The sequence below is a fragment of the Galleria mellonella genome, unplaced genomic scaffold, assembly GCF_026898425.1.
Source record: "Galleria mellonella isolate WM207_F2 unplaced genomic scaffold, CSIRO_AGI_GalMel_v1 utg64, whole genome shotgun sequence".
Taxonomy (NCBI): domain Eukaryota; kingdom Metazoa; phylum Arthropoda; class Insecta; order Lepidoptera; family Pyralidae; genus Galleria; species Galleria mellonella.
The window spans coordinates 2,387-16,475 of record NW_026442133.1 but is presented as its reverse complement, the minus strand read 5'-3'; the positions used below and the strand labels follow the sequence as shown (position 1 = coordinate 16,475).

The 14,089-nt window shown below is 33.8% G+C and overlaps 1 protein-coding gene and 1 pseudogene across 1 annotated transcript; both read left to right on the top strand.

Moving 5' to 3' along the window:
- Positions 1-3,730: 3,730 nt before the first annotated feature.
- LOC128201901 (lysozyme) lies at positions 3,731-6,100 on the top strand. The gene is made up of 3 exons (XM_052900269.1): positions 3,731-3,936; positions 4,329-4,487; positions 5,919-6,100. The coding sequence occupies exons 1-3, from the start codon at positions 3,804-3,806 to the stop codon at positions 6,050-6,052; spliced, it is 426 nt and encodes a 141-aa protein (XP_052756229.1). The 5' UTR covers positions 3,731-3,803; the 3' UTR covers positions 6,053-6,100.
- Positions 6,101-9,546: 3,446 nt separating this feature from the next.
- On the top strand, positions 9,547-13,856 carry LOC128201864 (lysozyme-like; annotated as a pseudogene).
- Positions 13,857-14,089: the final 233 nt, after the last annotated feature.

The following is a 14,089-nucleotide window of genomic DNA, read 5'->3' as shown; positions in this document are numbered from 1 at the left end:
TCACAAAAGTGTAGTCCGTACGATTGTTTAATTTATTTGTCGATTGTATCGAACGTTACAAATTATATGGACAGTTCCGATTACTCAATATATTTTGATTCATATACGATAATAATTTTCGTCGATCACCCCATGTCGACCTAGAAACATCGCAATCTGTTATATTACCCTACATAACAGAGGGGCAGCACTGAACCTATTTAATACTTATTTATTCATAACGTTCACGATGTTGTCATAAAGCCTTGCTTTGTTCTAATATTGAATTGTGGTATGAATATTATTGTGATCAGCTATATTAATGTGTTATGAACATTTTATTCAAATGATTTTATTAAATATGACAGCCTATATATGAATAAGCATAATTCAATAATTGAATGACCTTGGTGATGAAGCCCTCACCTTTCAAATAGTCGTGAGTTCAATTCCAGCACAATAAAAATAATGTATGAATATTTCCTATTCGTGTTTCAACCGTGAAGCAGTTGTGTTTGCATGGCTGTGTTTCGATTTGAAGGGTGGGATATGGCGTGTTTTTACAGGATACAGAGGAATAACACCTGAGTCCTCAGAAATGGTAACGCATGGGGGGTATCATGAGCGAAACAGTATACTCTGTTATGTCCATGGTATTGCTCATGTCTATAGGCGACGGTTACCACTTTCCATTAGGTGGGCCGTCAGCTTGTTTGCTTAAAAAAAAAAAAAATTCTCAATGTTGACTGGAAGAAATCCTTCAAGGGATAAGTCCGTCTGTTAGTTTCATTATAAATTAATATTTATATTTAACAAACAAAGTAGCTGATCCAATACACGTCGTATTGTTAACATTATTGAAATGTTTGAATTTTAGGGCTGACAATGCACGTTACTCGCGCCCACATGCTGGCAGGCTACAGTGACCGTTTACCATCACACGGGCTGTATACATGTTTACCAACATCGTAGTAAAAAAAAAAATTAGCTGCTATGAAGCGTTTGTATAGAAAAAATGAGGCTTTTAGGTTTTTTCAAACAATTTTTCTCGGTATAAATCGTTTCATCAAATTTCGACGAATTAATGTAAAAAATGACGTTAGCTATATTGATCCAATCGTTCCCAAGTTTTGCGCTTAGCAACATATTTAGCGATTCACTTTTATTTTTATAAAGTCTCATTAATTAAAGGTCACTTGTATCATAACGACTTGTTCTAAAATTATTTTTACTCTAAATATCGCACAACTTTTAACGGGTCATTGCATTATCAGTAAAAACAATTTGCGAATGGGACTTCACCTAGTCTGTAATGCAGATAATTTATCCTACATTAATTGATGGCATTTTATTTCAATAGGTGAAGATGGAATAGTAAGCTAGTGTATACCGATAGCGCAAACAGGGTTTCAGTGAAGGATGACAGGTGAAGATGAAGACAGGTCAATTGGCCCATATAGACCAATTGAACAACAACCACTGTATTTAGCGTCGGACTGGCCATATAGTCGATGTGCCATTTTTTAGTTGTGCCCCAGCCTGCCTGGGTACTCCACGGGCCTGGCTTAGGGCTTGTGGTGCCGCTACCAACTGGTGCAATTACTATCATCTAGTCTCAGGCCCCGCCTTATGGTCAACCACCAGGGCTTTTCCGACCCAGTTCGACCCTGACTGCATTGCATTGAATGTATTGCTAGCAATGAAGTTGTTAAACTTTACTACTAACAATCCCTTTTGTCAAAAATATATACATGCAACATTACATAATATATTAAAATAATATAAAAAAAATATCCCTAATATTCGGCCTCCATATGGTGCCTCCTGGAAACTGTCATAGTTAATTCTTAGTTTATTAGCTTGTCATCTCTTATCATCATTCAGTGGTACCAGCGTATTAATCAAAGTATGTCATCAAGTCATCGACAGTGATTATGAAGTAATATGACCGATATCGGCGCTGATACGACTATTAGAGTTACGTTAGAATATATTACAAACTAATTGTATCTCGCGGTTTCACACGTGTTAGTCATTACATGAAGTACTATAAGTGCAAGGTTTTTTTAATGGGTTAAAAAGAAGTGGTAACCCCGCCTGCGCTATCGGTATACGCTGGTGGGGGACCAGCGAAAGATGATAGGTGAGGAGGAAAACAGGGCAGTTGACCCGTCGTGATGAATTCAATAATAATTAACCACAACAGTTAGCAGGGAGAACCGCGCGGAGGTCGACCTGATATGGTATATTGCTAGCAATTGAGCTGTTAGACTTCATTATTAACCATCCCTTTTCCCAAAGTGTTAAGCTAGGATATATAATCTACACGTGTACCAACTTTCATTTAAATCCGTTTTGTTTTTGCGTGAAAGAGTAACAAACATACATCCATCGTTACAAACATAGTATTTACAGTTTTAAAGAGGTACTTATTTTTTTTTTTTATGGGTGAAAATAGTATGGTAACCCCGCCTGCGCTAACGGTATACGCTGGCGGAGCACCAGTGAAGGGTGATAGATGAGAACGAAAACAGGCCAGTTAGCCCATCATGATAATTTCATCAGGAATTAACCATGATAGTTTCCAGGGAGAACCGCGAGGAGGTCGACCTGGTTGGGTATATTGCTAGCAATGGGATTCTCAGTCTCCATTACTAACAATCCCTTTTCCCCCCGGTACTAAGCAGTTTGCCTGTCTCTGTCGTTATTCCGGACGTAGCTGTCTAAAATAACATCAGAGGTTTTCAAATAAACAAATTTAAAAACTCTTGGTAGTAGAGGTATCACATGTATAATGGTAGTTACATTGATCAATGAGGACCCGGGTTCGATACTCGGTCGAGCCAATTTAGGCAATGAACTTTTCTAAACTGTCACGTGTTTGGGTGTTTTCGTTAGTGTCTTCCAGTTATTTGTTGCTTGTTTTCCTATAATACAGCATATTTATTTATTTATTCATTAGTACATATATGAGTATATGGCGGACCTAATGCTAAAAGCATTCTTTTTTATACAACTTAGAATGGCAAACAAGCTGATGGCCCATCTGACGGAAAGTGGTAACCGTCGCCTATAGACATGAGCAGTACCATGTACATAACAGAGTATATTGTTTCGCCCATGATACTTCCCATGCGTTACCATTCCTGAGGAGTCAGGTGTTATTCCTCTGTACCCAGTAAATTCACGCCATATCCCACCCTGCAAACCGAAACACAACCATGCAAACAGCTGCTTCACGGTTGAAACACGAAAGGGACAGAGGTACCCAAGCAATCGACTTTTGTACAAAGTCTCCTTCTGGTAATTCTCTCCCAGTCATATATCCTAGTCCACAGGATATCCTGTTTTTTATTTATTTATTTTTTATAACAATATTAATTCAATATTTAACACTATCATACTATTAATATTATAAATTTGAAAGTTTGTAAAGATGTTTATATGTCTGTTACTTAATATCGTAAACGGCTCAACAATTTTGAATGAAATTTGATACACGAGTGGGTCGTATCCTAATTTAACACATAGGATATTATTTATACTGATTCATGCAGACAAAGCCGCGGTAAATGTCTAGTATTTAATGTTAAAGCGATTTTCCTCGTGAAACTTTTGCTTTGTATGATTTCATCAATTTTATTAGGATAACCAAACAAAGAATGTACCTACTTGTCCCGTATCAGTCAGGGAATCCCGTGGTGCCATTGTACTTATAAGAGGCTAAACGAGTTATATATAAGTGCACGGTTCCCTCTTTAAATCATTCAGGTTTTAGTATTTATACTGACCACTTGAGCATAAGAAAAAATAAATTTTTAAAAATGGAAAAACTAATATTAGCTGTCCTTGTTGCACTCGTGATGGTGTCACAGATTGATGCGAAGACATTTACAAGATGCGAATTGGTTCAAGCACTTAGACGCCAAGGTTTTGATGAGGCAAAATTGAGAGACTGTAAGTATAACTTTTTTTTTTTATTTACACTAGTTTCAACGGCTATTTTATCTGCATGACTGGTATAATATTGATAGACCAAAATAAAAAGTAGCCAAATAAATGCGAAAAAAAGACCAAAATAAATGCGAAAGTATATTTGCTACTTTTTGACGATTTAATTGCTCAAAGAAAGTTCACGAATATGGCATACATATGGGATGAAGATGGACGCTGGTTAATTTAAAAATTAGTTATTATTTAGCAATTAAATTAGTCAAAAAATTGCAAGAAATATTTTACTAATAAAATTAACAGTAGAGACTTTTAAGTCGAGTGTACTTCAGAGAATTGTCAACAATTATAGGCACAGATAATATAATGCTAGAGCTAAGCTATTATTTCCCTTTTAGGGGTGTGCCTCGTTGAGAACGAGAGCCGTGGCAGAACGGATATAGTCGGCAAGCCGAATAAGAACGGATCCAGGGACTATGGTTTATTCCAGATAAATGACAAGTACTGGTGCAGCAACACCTCTAAAGCTGGCAAGGATTGTAATATTACCTGTTCCCGTAAGTTATTTTTTTTAAAGTAGTAGCATTATAAATATATTTCCCCTTTAATAGTTTACGTTCATAGTTTACGTTCTCAATATGTTGGTTTTAAAATATGGATAACCGTCTAGTTCAGAGATGGTAGTTACGAGTGTATGTAGTCGCAAGTAATGTATTTTGGTATAGTTAGATAAATTATTGTTATTGAAACTTACTATTAATAAGATAATGCAATACAAACTTCTGTTTGAGTCTATTTTACATTAACTACAGAATTAATGCGAAAACTATATAAAAATTCTTTGTAATTTTTCTTATTAAATTCACTGCAGGGTTCGGAAAGTAGTTATCTGCTGAGAAGAGCTCGAAAGCAACTCAATAGTTACTTTTTTATATATGTTATATACTAGAGAGAGGCTTTGTACAAAAGTCGATTGCTTGGGTACCTCTGTCCCATTTGTGTTTCAACCGTAAAGCAGTTGTGTTTGCATGGCTGTATTTCGGTTTGAAGGGTGGGATATGGCGTGATTTTACAGGGTACAGAGGAATCACATTTGAGTCCTCAGGAATGGCAACGCATGGGGGTATCATGGGTGAAACAGTATACTCTGTTATGTCCATGGTACTGCTCATGTCTATAGGCGACGGTTACCACTTTCCATCAGGTGGGCCGTCAGCTTGTTTGCATTAAATATTGTCATTAAAGCCCGAGCATGATCTACTAATATGCATGCATGTTTGTCAATAAAAAACGTATCCATGTATAGGTTTGTTTGTTACTTATTTAGGGGATTTATATTTTTCTTAAACTAAGTAGTAAAATGTAATAAAATAATTTCCTAATAATTCCCGGTTCCAATTATTACCTCCTCCTTCCAGACCTAGACGTCTTTGTCTGAACCAGTCCAGGGTACTGAAGCTTCCCAGCTGTAAAACCCATTTTATGGGTAACTCATTTGCATATCGTGCTGTACAGCTGTGGAATAAACTTCCCGTGAATATTCAGAATAGCCCGTCTAGCAGTTCCTTCAAAAAAGATTAAAATCATTTTATCTTTCCAATTTAATTTAAATATAAAAATGATTAGAAGACTGTCATCATCGTGTTCTCTTGTATCTGATATTTATATGTTGTATTTAACGTGTGTATGTATGTGTGTATATGTATATGTATGTGTATATGTATATATATGTGTATGTGTATGTATGTATATATGTGAATGTATGTGTGTATATATATATATTATTTATAATTTATGTAAATATTTATTTAAATTTCTGTCTTGCACTACTACTGCCCACTCACTACTTCCTATGCCACTGCGTTAGGTTGACTGGAAGAAATCTCTTTTAGAGATAAGTTCGCCTTTGCTAACATTGTTATTAACTTATTGTTGTTACTGTATGTTTTTGTGCAATAAAGAATATATATATATATTTTTGTTTGCAGAACTCTTGACCGACGATATAACAGTTGCCTCTAAATGCGCCAAGAAGGTATACAAGCGTCATAATTTTATGGCGTGGTATGGATGGCGCAACCACTGCCAAAATAAGCCACTGCCAGACATCAGCAAATGTTAATCCCTAGAAGTTATATACATATTAATAATAAAAATAAAAAGAGATGCATATATATATATATATATATATATATATATATATATATATATATATATATATATATATATATATATATATATATATATATATATATATATATATATATATATATATATATATATACATAGAATTACCTACTTTTTTTATTAATTTATCCCAATTATATTTGTTACTAAAACTTAAGTACAGTCTATGGACTAAACTGACACATCTCAAAATTACATATATTACATTGTAGCATGTTATTAGAATAATAACCAATCACAACTTTTCATGTGTCATAAAATTTACATAATATATAAATTGTGTTTACACACCTGCGATTTAATGTTTAAAATTAGAAAGAATCTACGATAGAAATTCGAAGTAATTGAAAACTAAAAAAAATATTTATTTACCTCAAATATTTTTCGTTATTACTTTAATTATACGTATGTCTGAAAAAGATTATTAACTATATTTCTTAGGTAAAAGTGAATATACTATTTATTAAATTTGTATATGTAGGTACACTAAGATAAGTAGGTAAGGACAAACCTGCCTACCTATTACGCACATTTTTAGTGTTCATTTTTATATTATATACTTCTACTTATTATTTCTATATTCTAAAGTAATTGATGAGAATTACTTTATTTTCCGTTTATGGATTAAATAAAATTCTTAATACAAATAATTTTGTGTTTAATTTTTAATGTATTTGAATTGGTAGAAATAAGGCAATCATCATATATAGACAAATCCTGCACTGTAGCTTCACAGAGTATGGTGTCCCATAATATTATCACTATTGTTCCTGTTCTGTGGCATGTAATTTCAATGGAAAAGAATTATCAAAATCGGTATAGATATGGCGACGATATCTTGAAATATACACTAGTAGAATTTGAGAATGACCTCTTTTTAAGGTTAGCTGTAAAATAGCTAAATAGTAATATTATTGTATACACAATTATACTATAGTACATCGACCTATAGGTATCTATTGCAGTTCAATAACCAGGCGGTGGGGGAAGGGATTGTTGGTAATGGGGAGGTTAGTCCTCATTGCTATCAATATACCATACCAGGTCGACCTCCACGTGGTTCCCCCTGGAAACCATCGTAACTAATTTATCGATGAATTCGTCACGATGGGCTAACTGACCTGCCTATTCATCTTCACCAATCATCTCTCACGGGTGCCCTGCTAGTGTATACCGATAGCACAGGCGGAGTCATCATTCCATTATCATCCATTAAAAAAAATAACCAGGCGGTGTTTACACATTTTTCCGAGTTAGATCGCTTGACAAATATGAATAAGTCTCATAGTGTATATGTATATGATATTATAGCTTTAGTAGTCACAACAAAAGTAGATTATTATGCAAAATATTAACTAACCAACTGTCCAGGTAAATTGAGAAACTGCTCTTTTCCGAAGTCGCCTAAAACGCGTTTTATAATTAAGGATCTACATATATTTATTTCCAACAAGCTTACCATCTTAAACCCTGCAAAGATTTTTTTATGTGAAAGGTCGACAGACAAGCATGGGGTTCACCTGATGACAATTATTTACCATAACCCATGGGCACTAATGGCAACAGCGGATTCACCAATACATTGCTAGCCTTTTACAAAGGTAAAAATTATCTTCTTTAAGGCCCTTATGAAGTACTGCTCTCATTATTAGGCCAGAGCCTTTCAGTAACAGTTTCTTTCATTTCCTCGCATCCAAAGCATTTCGAATCCTTGATAACCTAGCTTTACTCGATTATCTTAATTCTTTATCTACCCTAGGAGACATTATGTTAAGTATTTGCATATTTTACAGATTTTTTTGCTTGTTTGTTAGTAACACTTTATTGTACAGTAAAGTTTTAAATTATAGGATACAGAGCTCTTAAGAAAAGAATGAGTATAATGGCGGACTTATTCCATAAAAGGGATTCCTTACAGTTAATCTTTAAATGTCTGATAGATTTTTTTTGCAAGTAGTTGCCACGCTTGGCAGGCGGATTGGTAACCGCAGTTAGGCTTTGGAGATGTTTTAAGAGGTACGCTACTGCCCATCCCTTGCCTTTCGTTAGTCGCCTCTTAAGACACCCACGGGATAGGAAGGGATGGCCTATTCTATGCCCGGACCACACGGCTTCGAGTAATATACCAGCAACTAATTTCCATTATCGTACTAATATAACTCGCGCTTGGATATTGCTCTCAAGAGTTTCTACGTCTTCTTAATTATGCATGAAGGTCTCTGAAGGATGGTGGCGTTACGTGCCCTCTGAAACACTGTCGTCCTATCCCACTCAAATTAAAATTCTACCAACACCACGTTGACGAATGGCGGGTCCACTACGGTGCGTTTTACGCGACATTTCCTGTTACAGGCCATAAAAATGCGAAACGAATTACCTGCAGTGGCATTTTCAAATAAATTAGACACGAAGAACTAAGAAGAGAACTTATATTGGTATTGGTAACATATCTGGTGTTCTTAATATCAGTTGGCTGTCACATGCTCGTTTGTATTTCTTTCCTAGAAAAAAAAGAATATTTCCGTGTGTTTAGGTTCATGGATTTAGATGGTTCTAAAACAGGTCGATAGTTTGTCTTACTTCCAACTAATAAATGACAAATTTTCTTAACACATTAATGCTCCTTTCCACTTTCTTCCTTTACCAGAGGGAGACTTTGTACAAAAGTCGATTGCTTGGGTACCTCTGGCCCATTCGTGTTTCAACCGTGAAGCAGCTGTGTTTGCATGGCTGTGTTTCGGTTTGAAGGGTGGGATATGGCGTGAATTTACTGGGTACGGAGGAATAATACCTGAGTCCTCAGGAATGACAACGCATGGGGGTATCATGGGCAAAACAGTATATTCTGTTATGTCCATGGTACTGCTCATGTCTATAGGCGACGGTTACCACTTTCTATCAGGTGGGCCGTCAGCTTGTTTGCCATTCTAAGTTGTATAAAAAAAAAAAAACTTAGGGTTTGCTGGAAGAGAAAAATTTTAGAGTTAAGCTTACATTTGAGTATTTGCTTACCTCTGTCATATTTTTTTATATATTATCTGTGTGTACAATAAAGTATCAATAAATAAGATGTATGTTACTCAATTATACTATATTATATGATGTGTGATGATTTATAGGTACGGATATATCTCAGATAGACATCTTAACTATAGGCTTATATTAACTCATGTATGTGACTAAAGCTGCTATTTATGCTAGTATTTCATGAAGTATTTAAAAAATGTTTATTTCATTTACATTATCATACTTTGCAACTGTATACCTATGATTCTTCAATTATATGTACTGGTTTTTCTTACCATTGTATGATTTGACCAGACAAATCAGGCGTGCCCATTTGAACCCACCATATCAGTTCGGGAATCCCTTATGAATTTATTAAAGTTGTAAACAATATGAATCAAATACGCAATAGTATATAAGCGAATTAAATATGTTCTTAAAAACATTCTGGTGTTGTTATTTGGACGAGTTACTTGGGTTTATCGGTAAAAGCATTTATATAAAGAAATGAAAACAATAATATTTATTGTTTTTATCGCTTTTTCGCTGGCATCACAGGTTGATGCGAAGACTTTTACGAGATGCGGACTGGTCCAAGCACTTAGAGTCAAGGATTTGATGAGGCCAAGATGAGAGACTGTGAGTATCAAGTATGCCTATCGCTTTATTATGTCATTGCTAGTTTATACTCGCTACTTCGACCGCGTTTTTTCTTTTTTTTTATACAAGTTAGAATGGCAAACAAGCTGACGGCCCACTTGATGTAAAGTGGTAACCGTCGCCTATAGACATGAGCAGTACCATGGACATAACAGAGTATACTGTTTCGCCCATGATACACCCCATGCGTTGCCACTCCTGAGGACTCAGGTGTTATTCCTCTGTACCCAGTAAATTCACGCCGCGTGATAGAAATATGTTGATTGATTAAGTATGAATAGTAGTCTATATCTTTCTCCATCGTATATAAATAGATGCTAATAGATAGATATTCCTTATTGTTGCCGCCAAACGATTACAATAGTAAACTTATTATGAATACAAACAATGATAAGGAATGATCACAGTGAGAAAACAATGGACGATCTTATCCCTAAAAGCGATCTCTTCCAGGCAACCTTTGTATGGAGCGGAGTAATTATAAACAGTTTGATCGGATGCACGATGGGGATGAATTTTATTTAAATTGCATAAAATATATTCAAAATATATAATACGTTTATACTTAGTATAAACGTATTATATTTATTATATATATAAATTATATTTATAAATTTAGATTTTATGATTGGTTAAGCCGTAAAGGTGTTAAGAGTTAACAAACAACATATAATCAAATTCACCTTCACATTTATAACATTATTAATGTCTATCTCGGAATACTGCACTCGGGGGGGAAAGGGATTGTTAGTAATGGAAACTGAGAATCCCATTGCCAGCAATATACCCAACCAGGTCGACCTCCTCGCGGTTCCTCCTGGAAACTATCATGGTTAATTCTCGATTAATTTATCATGATGGGCTAACTGGCCTGTTTACATTCTCATCTATCACCCTTCACTGGTGCTCCGCCAACGTATCCCGTTAGTGCAGACGGAGTTACCGTTACCATACAATTACCACCTATAAAAAAAAATACCGCACTCGTTTAAAGTGGCTCCCAATCAGACAGCGTCATGAGACGCATGTCCTAGCGGTCCTATATAATGTCCTTAATGATCCCAACTCTCCTTTCTACCTTTGTTTCCGGTTCCAATTGTTACCTCCTCCTTCCAGACCTAGACGTCTTGGTCTGAACCAATCCAGGGTACTGAAGCTTCCTGGCTGTAAACCCATTTTATGGATAATTTATTTGCATATCGTGCTGTACAGTTGTGGAATAAACTTCCCGTGAGTATTTAGAATAGCCCGTCTAGTAGTTCCTTCCAAAAAAGATTAAAATCATTCTATTTTTCTAATTTTGTTTAAATATAAAAAATGATTAAAAGACTGTCATCATTATATATATTCTTATTTATGTAGGTTTATATTCATTATATATATATATATATATATATATATATATATATATATATATATATATATATATATATATATATAATTTATGTAAATATTTATTTTAATTTCTGTTTTGCACTATTACTGCCCACTCACTACTTCCTATGCCACTGTGTTAGGTTGACTGGAAGAAATCTCTATTAGGGGTAAGTGCTAACAAAGTTTATTACCTTATTGTTGTTACTGTATGTTTTAGTGCAATAAAGAATATGTATATTATCAGGGATAAAGATAAAGATTAATAAAGAAAAAAATAAATATTTTCTTATCTTCGTCAAATTGTCAATGCAAAACCATTCCTTTCAGGCATTCAGAATTAACTAGATGAAATCCCTTTTACAGGATAAGACCGCCATTATACTCATTTCTTAAGAACTCCTTTATCATATAATTTAAGAGTTTACTGTATAGTAAAGTATTAAAAGTCAATTATTTTAATGCAATTTTTATGTTGATTTATATATTTACTATCTATGTACCTTTTTTAAAAGGTTGAAAATTCTTTACATTCTTTATTGCACTTATAAATTACATAGATAAGACAATTACAAATATTGTGAACAAGAATGGTCTTACCTCTGTAAGAGACCAATGAAAGCATATGTATACCTATAGTGAGCAACAAAAGTATGCGAGTGCTGTAGGAACAACATCAATACTAATACATAAACAGCTAAATTAAATATTATAACATATAAATAATATAATAATAATATATTTATTAGATAGAGATTATTTATTAGATATATTATTTATATATACCAACTACATTATAAATTTAGATTAATGATTTTAAGATATGACAGTAAAATTGAAAAATTAAAAATAAAGATTAAGTGAGAAAGAAAATGTAATTTTATTTTTTTTCTTGAAAGATGCAATAGAGACCCTGTCGGGATAATGGATTCCCGCGCGATCAAAGCCGCGGACTTCCTTATTACCTAGATTTTGTTTGTTTGACTTCATTATCAAGTTTAATGGCGGATTGGAAATGTTTTATTCTGGAGGTCAATTTCTGGGATAATAAAAGTGTTAAGAGGTTATCATTTGCGTAGTCGTGAGTAAAATAAATTGTACTGTTAATATGAAATCTTTTATTTTTATTAGGCACCTATACGGAATGGCAAATGTGCTAATGAACTTCTTGATGAATTTTGTGTAGCCGCAAGCTTTATCACAAAATTTTGTAGCGATAAGCTGTGACCACGAAATAAATACATATGTAGGTTTTTCTCGCAGCGTTTGTAGATTTTATAATGCAATGAAAATATTATAACCTATATTTTTTAAACGTGAAATATCATGTATTAGGACGGCCAGCACTTTCCACCATGTGCGCCGTCATTTTGAAGTTTTTTGTATTTTTGAAGTTTTATAAAAAATAAAAATAGAATGAAAATTATTAATTTTCAATGTGATTATCTCGAAACTATTGTAAGGTTTGGTCTTGTATTTTAATATGGGTTTTCTTTTAAAAAATGTATTATCAAATTATTAATAATACATTTTTTAAAGAAAACTTCTGTGTTTCAAGTGTTTATGAGCGAAGTTCCACTTCCTATCAGATAGACTGTGAGCTCGCTTGTATTTCTAAAAATAATAAAAACAATTGAAATAATTAGAGTCGATTTTGAGACGCCATTTTTCTGAACCTATCTCTAGCCTAATAGATTAATTAAAACTATCAGTTTTGTGAAAAGATCGTTTAACAGATCATCATAAACTAAATTTATAGTAAAGACTTAAATCTATTAAAACTATAGTTCATATTGGTCATTAGAATAAAGATGTCGCTCTGATATCCAATTGAAATTTTAATTTTAGAGATACATTTAGAGAAATTACGCTTCAGAATCGACTCCATTGAATCTTAATGTATTTACCAGTATTATCTTCCCATTTAGGGGTGTGCCTTGTTGAGAATGAGAGCGGTCGCAGAACGGATATAGTCGGCAAGCCGAATAAAAACGGATCTAGAGATTATGGTTTATTCCAGATCAATGACAAATACTGGTGCAATAATACTACTAAGCCTGGAAAAGGATGCAACATTACTTGTTCCCGTAAGTCAATTTATCTATATTAAAAATTTTTGTTCTATAAAAAATGTACTTCAAACGTCAGAATCGCTTTTGACCTATAGGAAAAACGTAAGTAACTATTTAATAACCTAGTTTTAGACATTCTCCCCTAACTTATCCATTATCTTTTCCATGTTACATAAGGATTTCTTTTTATATCAATTTATTGACAATTTATATTAAAAGCATTCCTTTTTTGATTTCATCGTGTTTTAAATAAATTTAAAATTAGAATGGTTTCCGTGAAAGTCGTAATTAATCGTTGCTGTAAAAACAATGTTTAAATTTGACAATGAAACATTTAAAAATACAAATTTGACTCTAAAATTAGCTAAGTAATAAAAAAATCTTTTATTACGTATATTTATAAGTTTTCCATTACATTTATAAACAGGAAAACAAAATTAAAAACTTTATTCTTTTTCAGAACTCTTGACCGACGATATCACGGTTGCCTCTAAATGCGCAAGAAGATATACAAGCGTCACCATTTCATGGCGTGGTATGGATGGCGCAACCACTGCCAAAAACAAGCCGCTGCCAGATATCAGTAATTGCGAATATATTTATATTACAGTAATAAACGAAATCTAAATACAGCATACTCATTTGTTGCAGTATCCGGCCGTTCATTTACCTTCCTAATGCTCCTCTCAAATATTGCGTCTAAATTGCGCCCACCAAGTACTCTCTTGTATAGGCATTCCGTCAACCGTATACTCGTACAATAGCGAGGGCGGGATGCCTTAAATACTGTACCGCAAACCATAAAACAAAATACATAATTTATTTGTTCTATATCACAGTTGTACTTACAAATGTTGATC

Bases quoted from the DNA above. Each gene is read 5' to 3' on its own strand.
- LOC128201901 (XM_052900269.1), top strand. From the start codon at position 3,804: ATGGAAAAACTAATATTAGCTGTCCTTGTTGCACTCGTGATGGTGTCA. The intron at 3,937-4,328 runs GTAAGTATAACT...TTTCCCTTTTAG, and splicing joins TGAGGCAAAATTGAGAGACT to GGGTGTGCCTCGTTGAGAAC. The intron at 4,488-5,918 runs GTAAGTTATTTT...TTTTGTTTGCAG, and splicing joins TTGTAATATTACCTGTTCCC to AACTCTTGACCGACGATATA.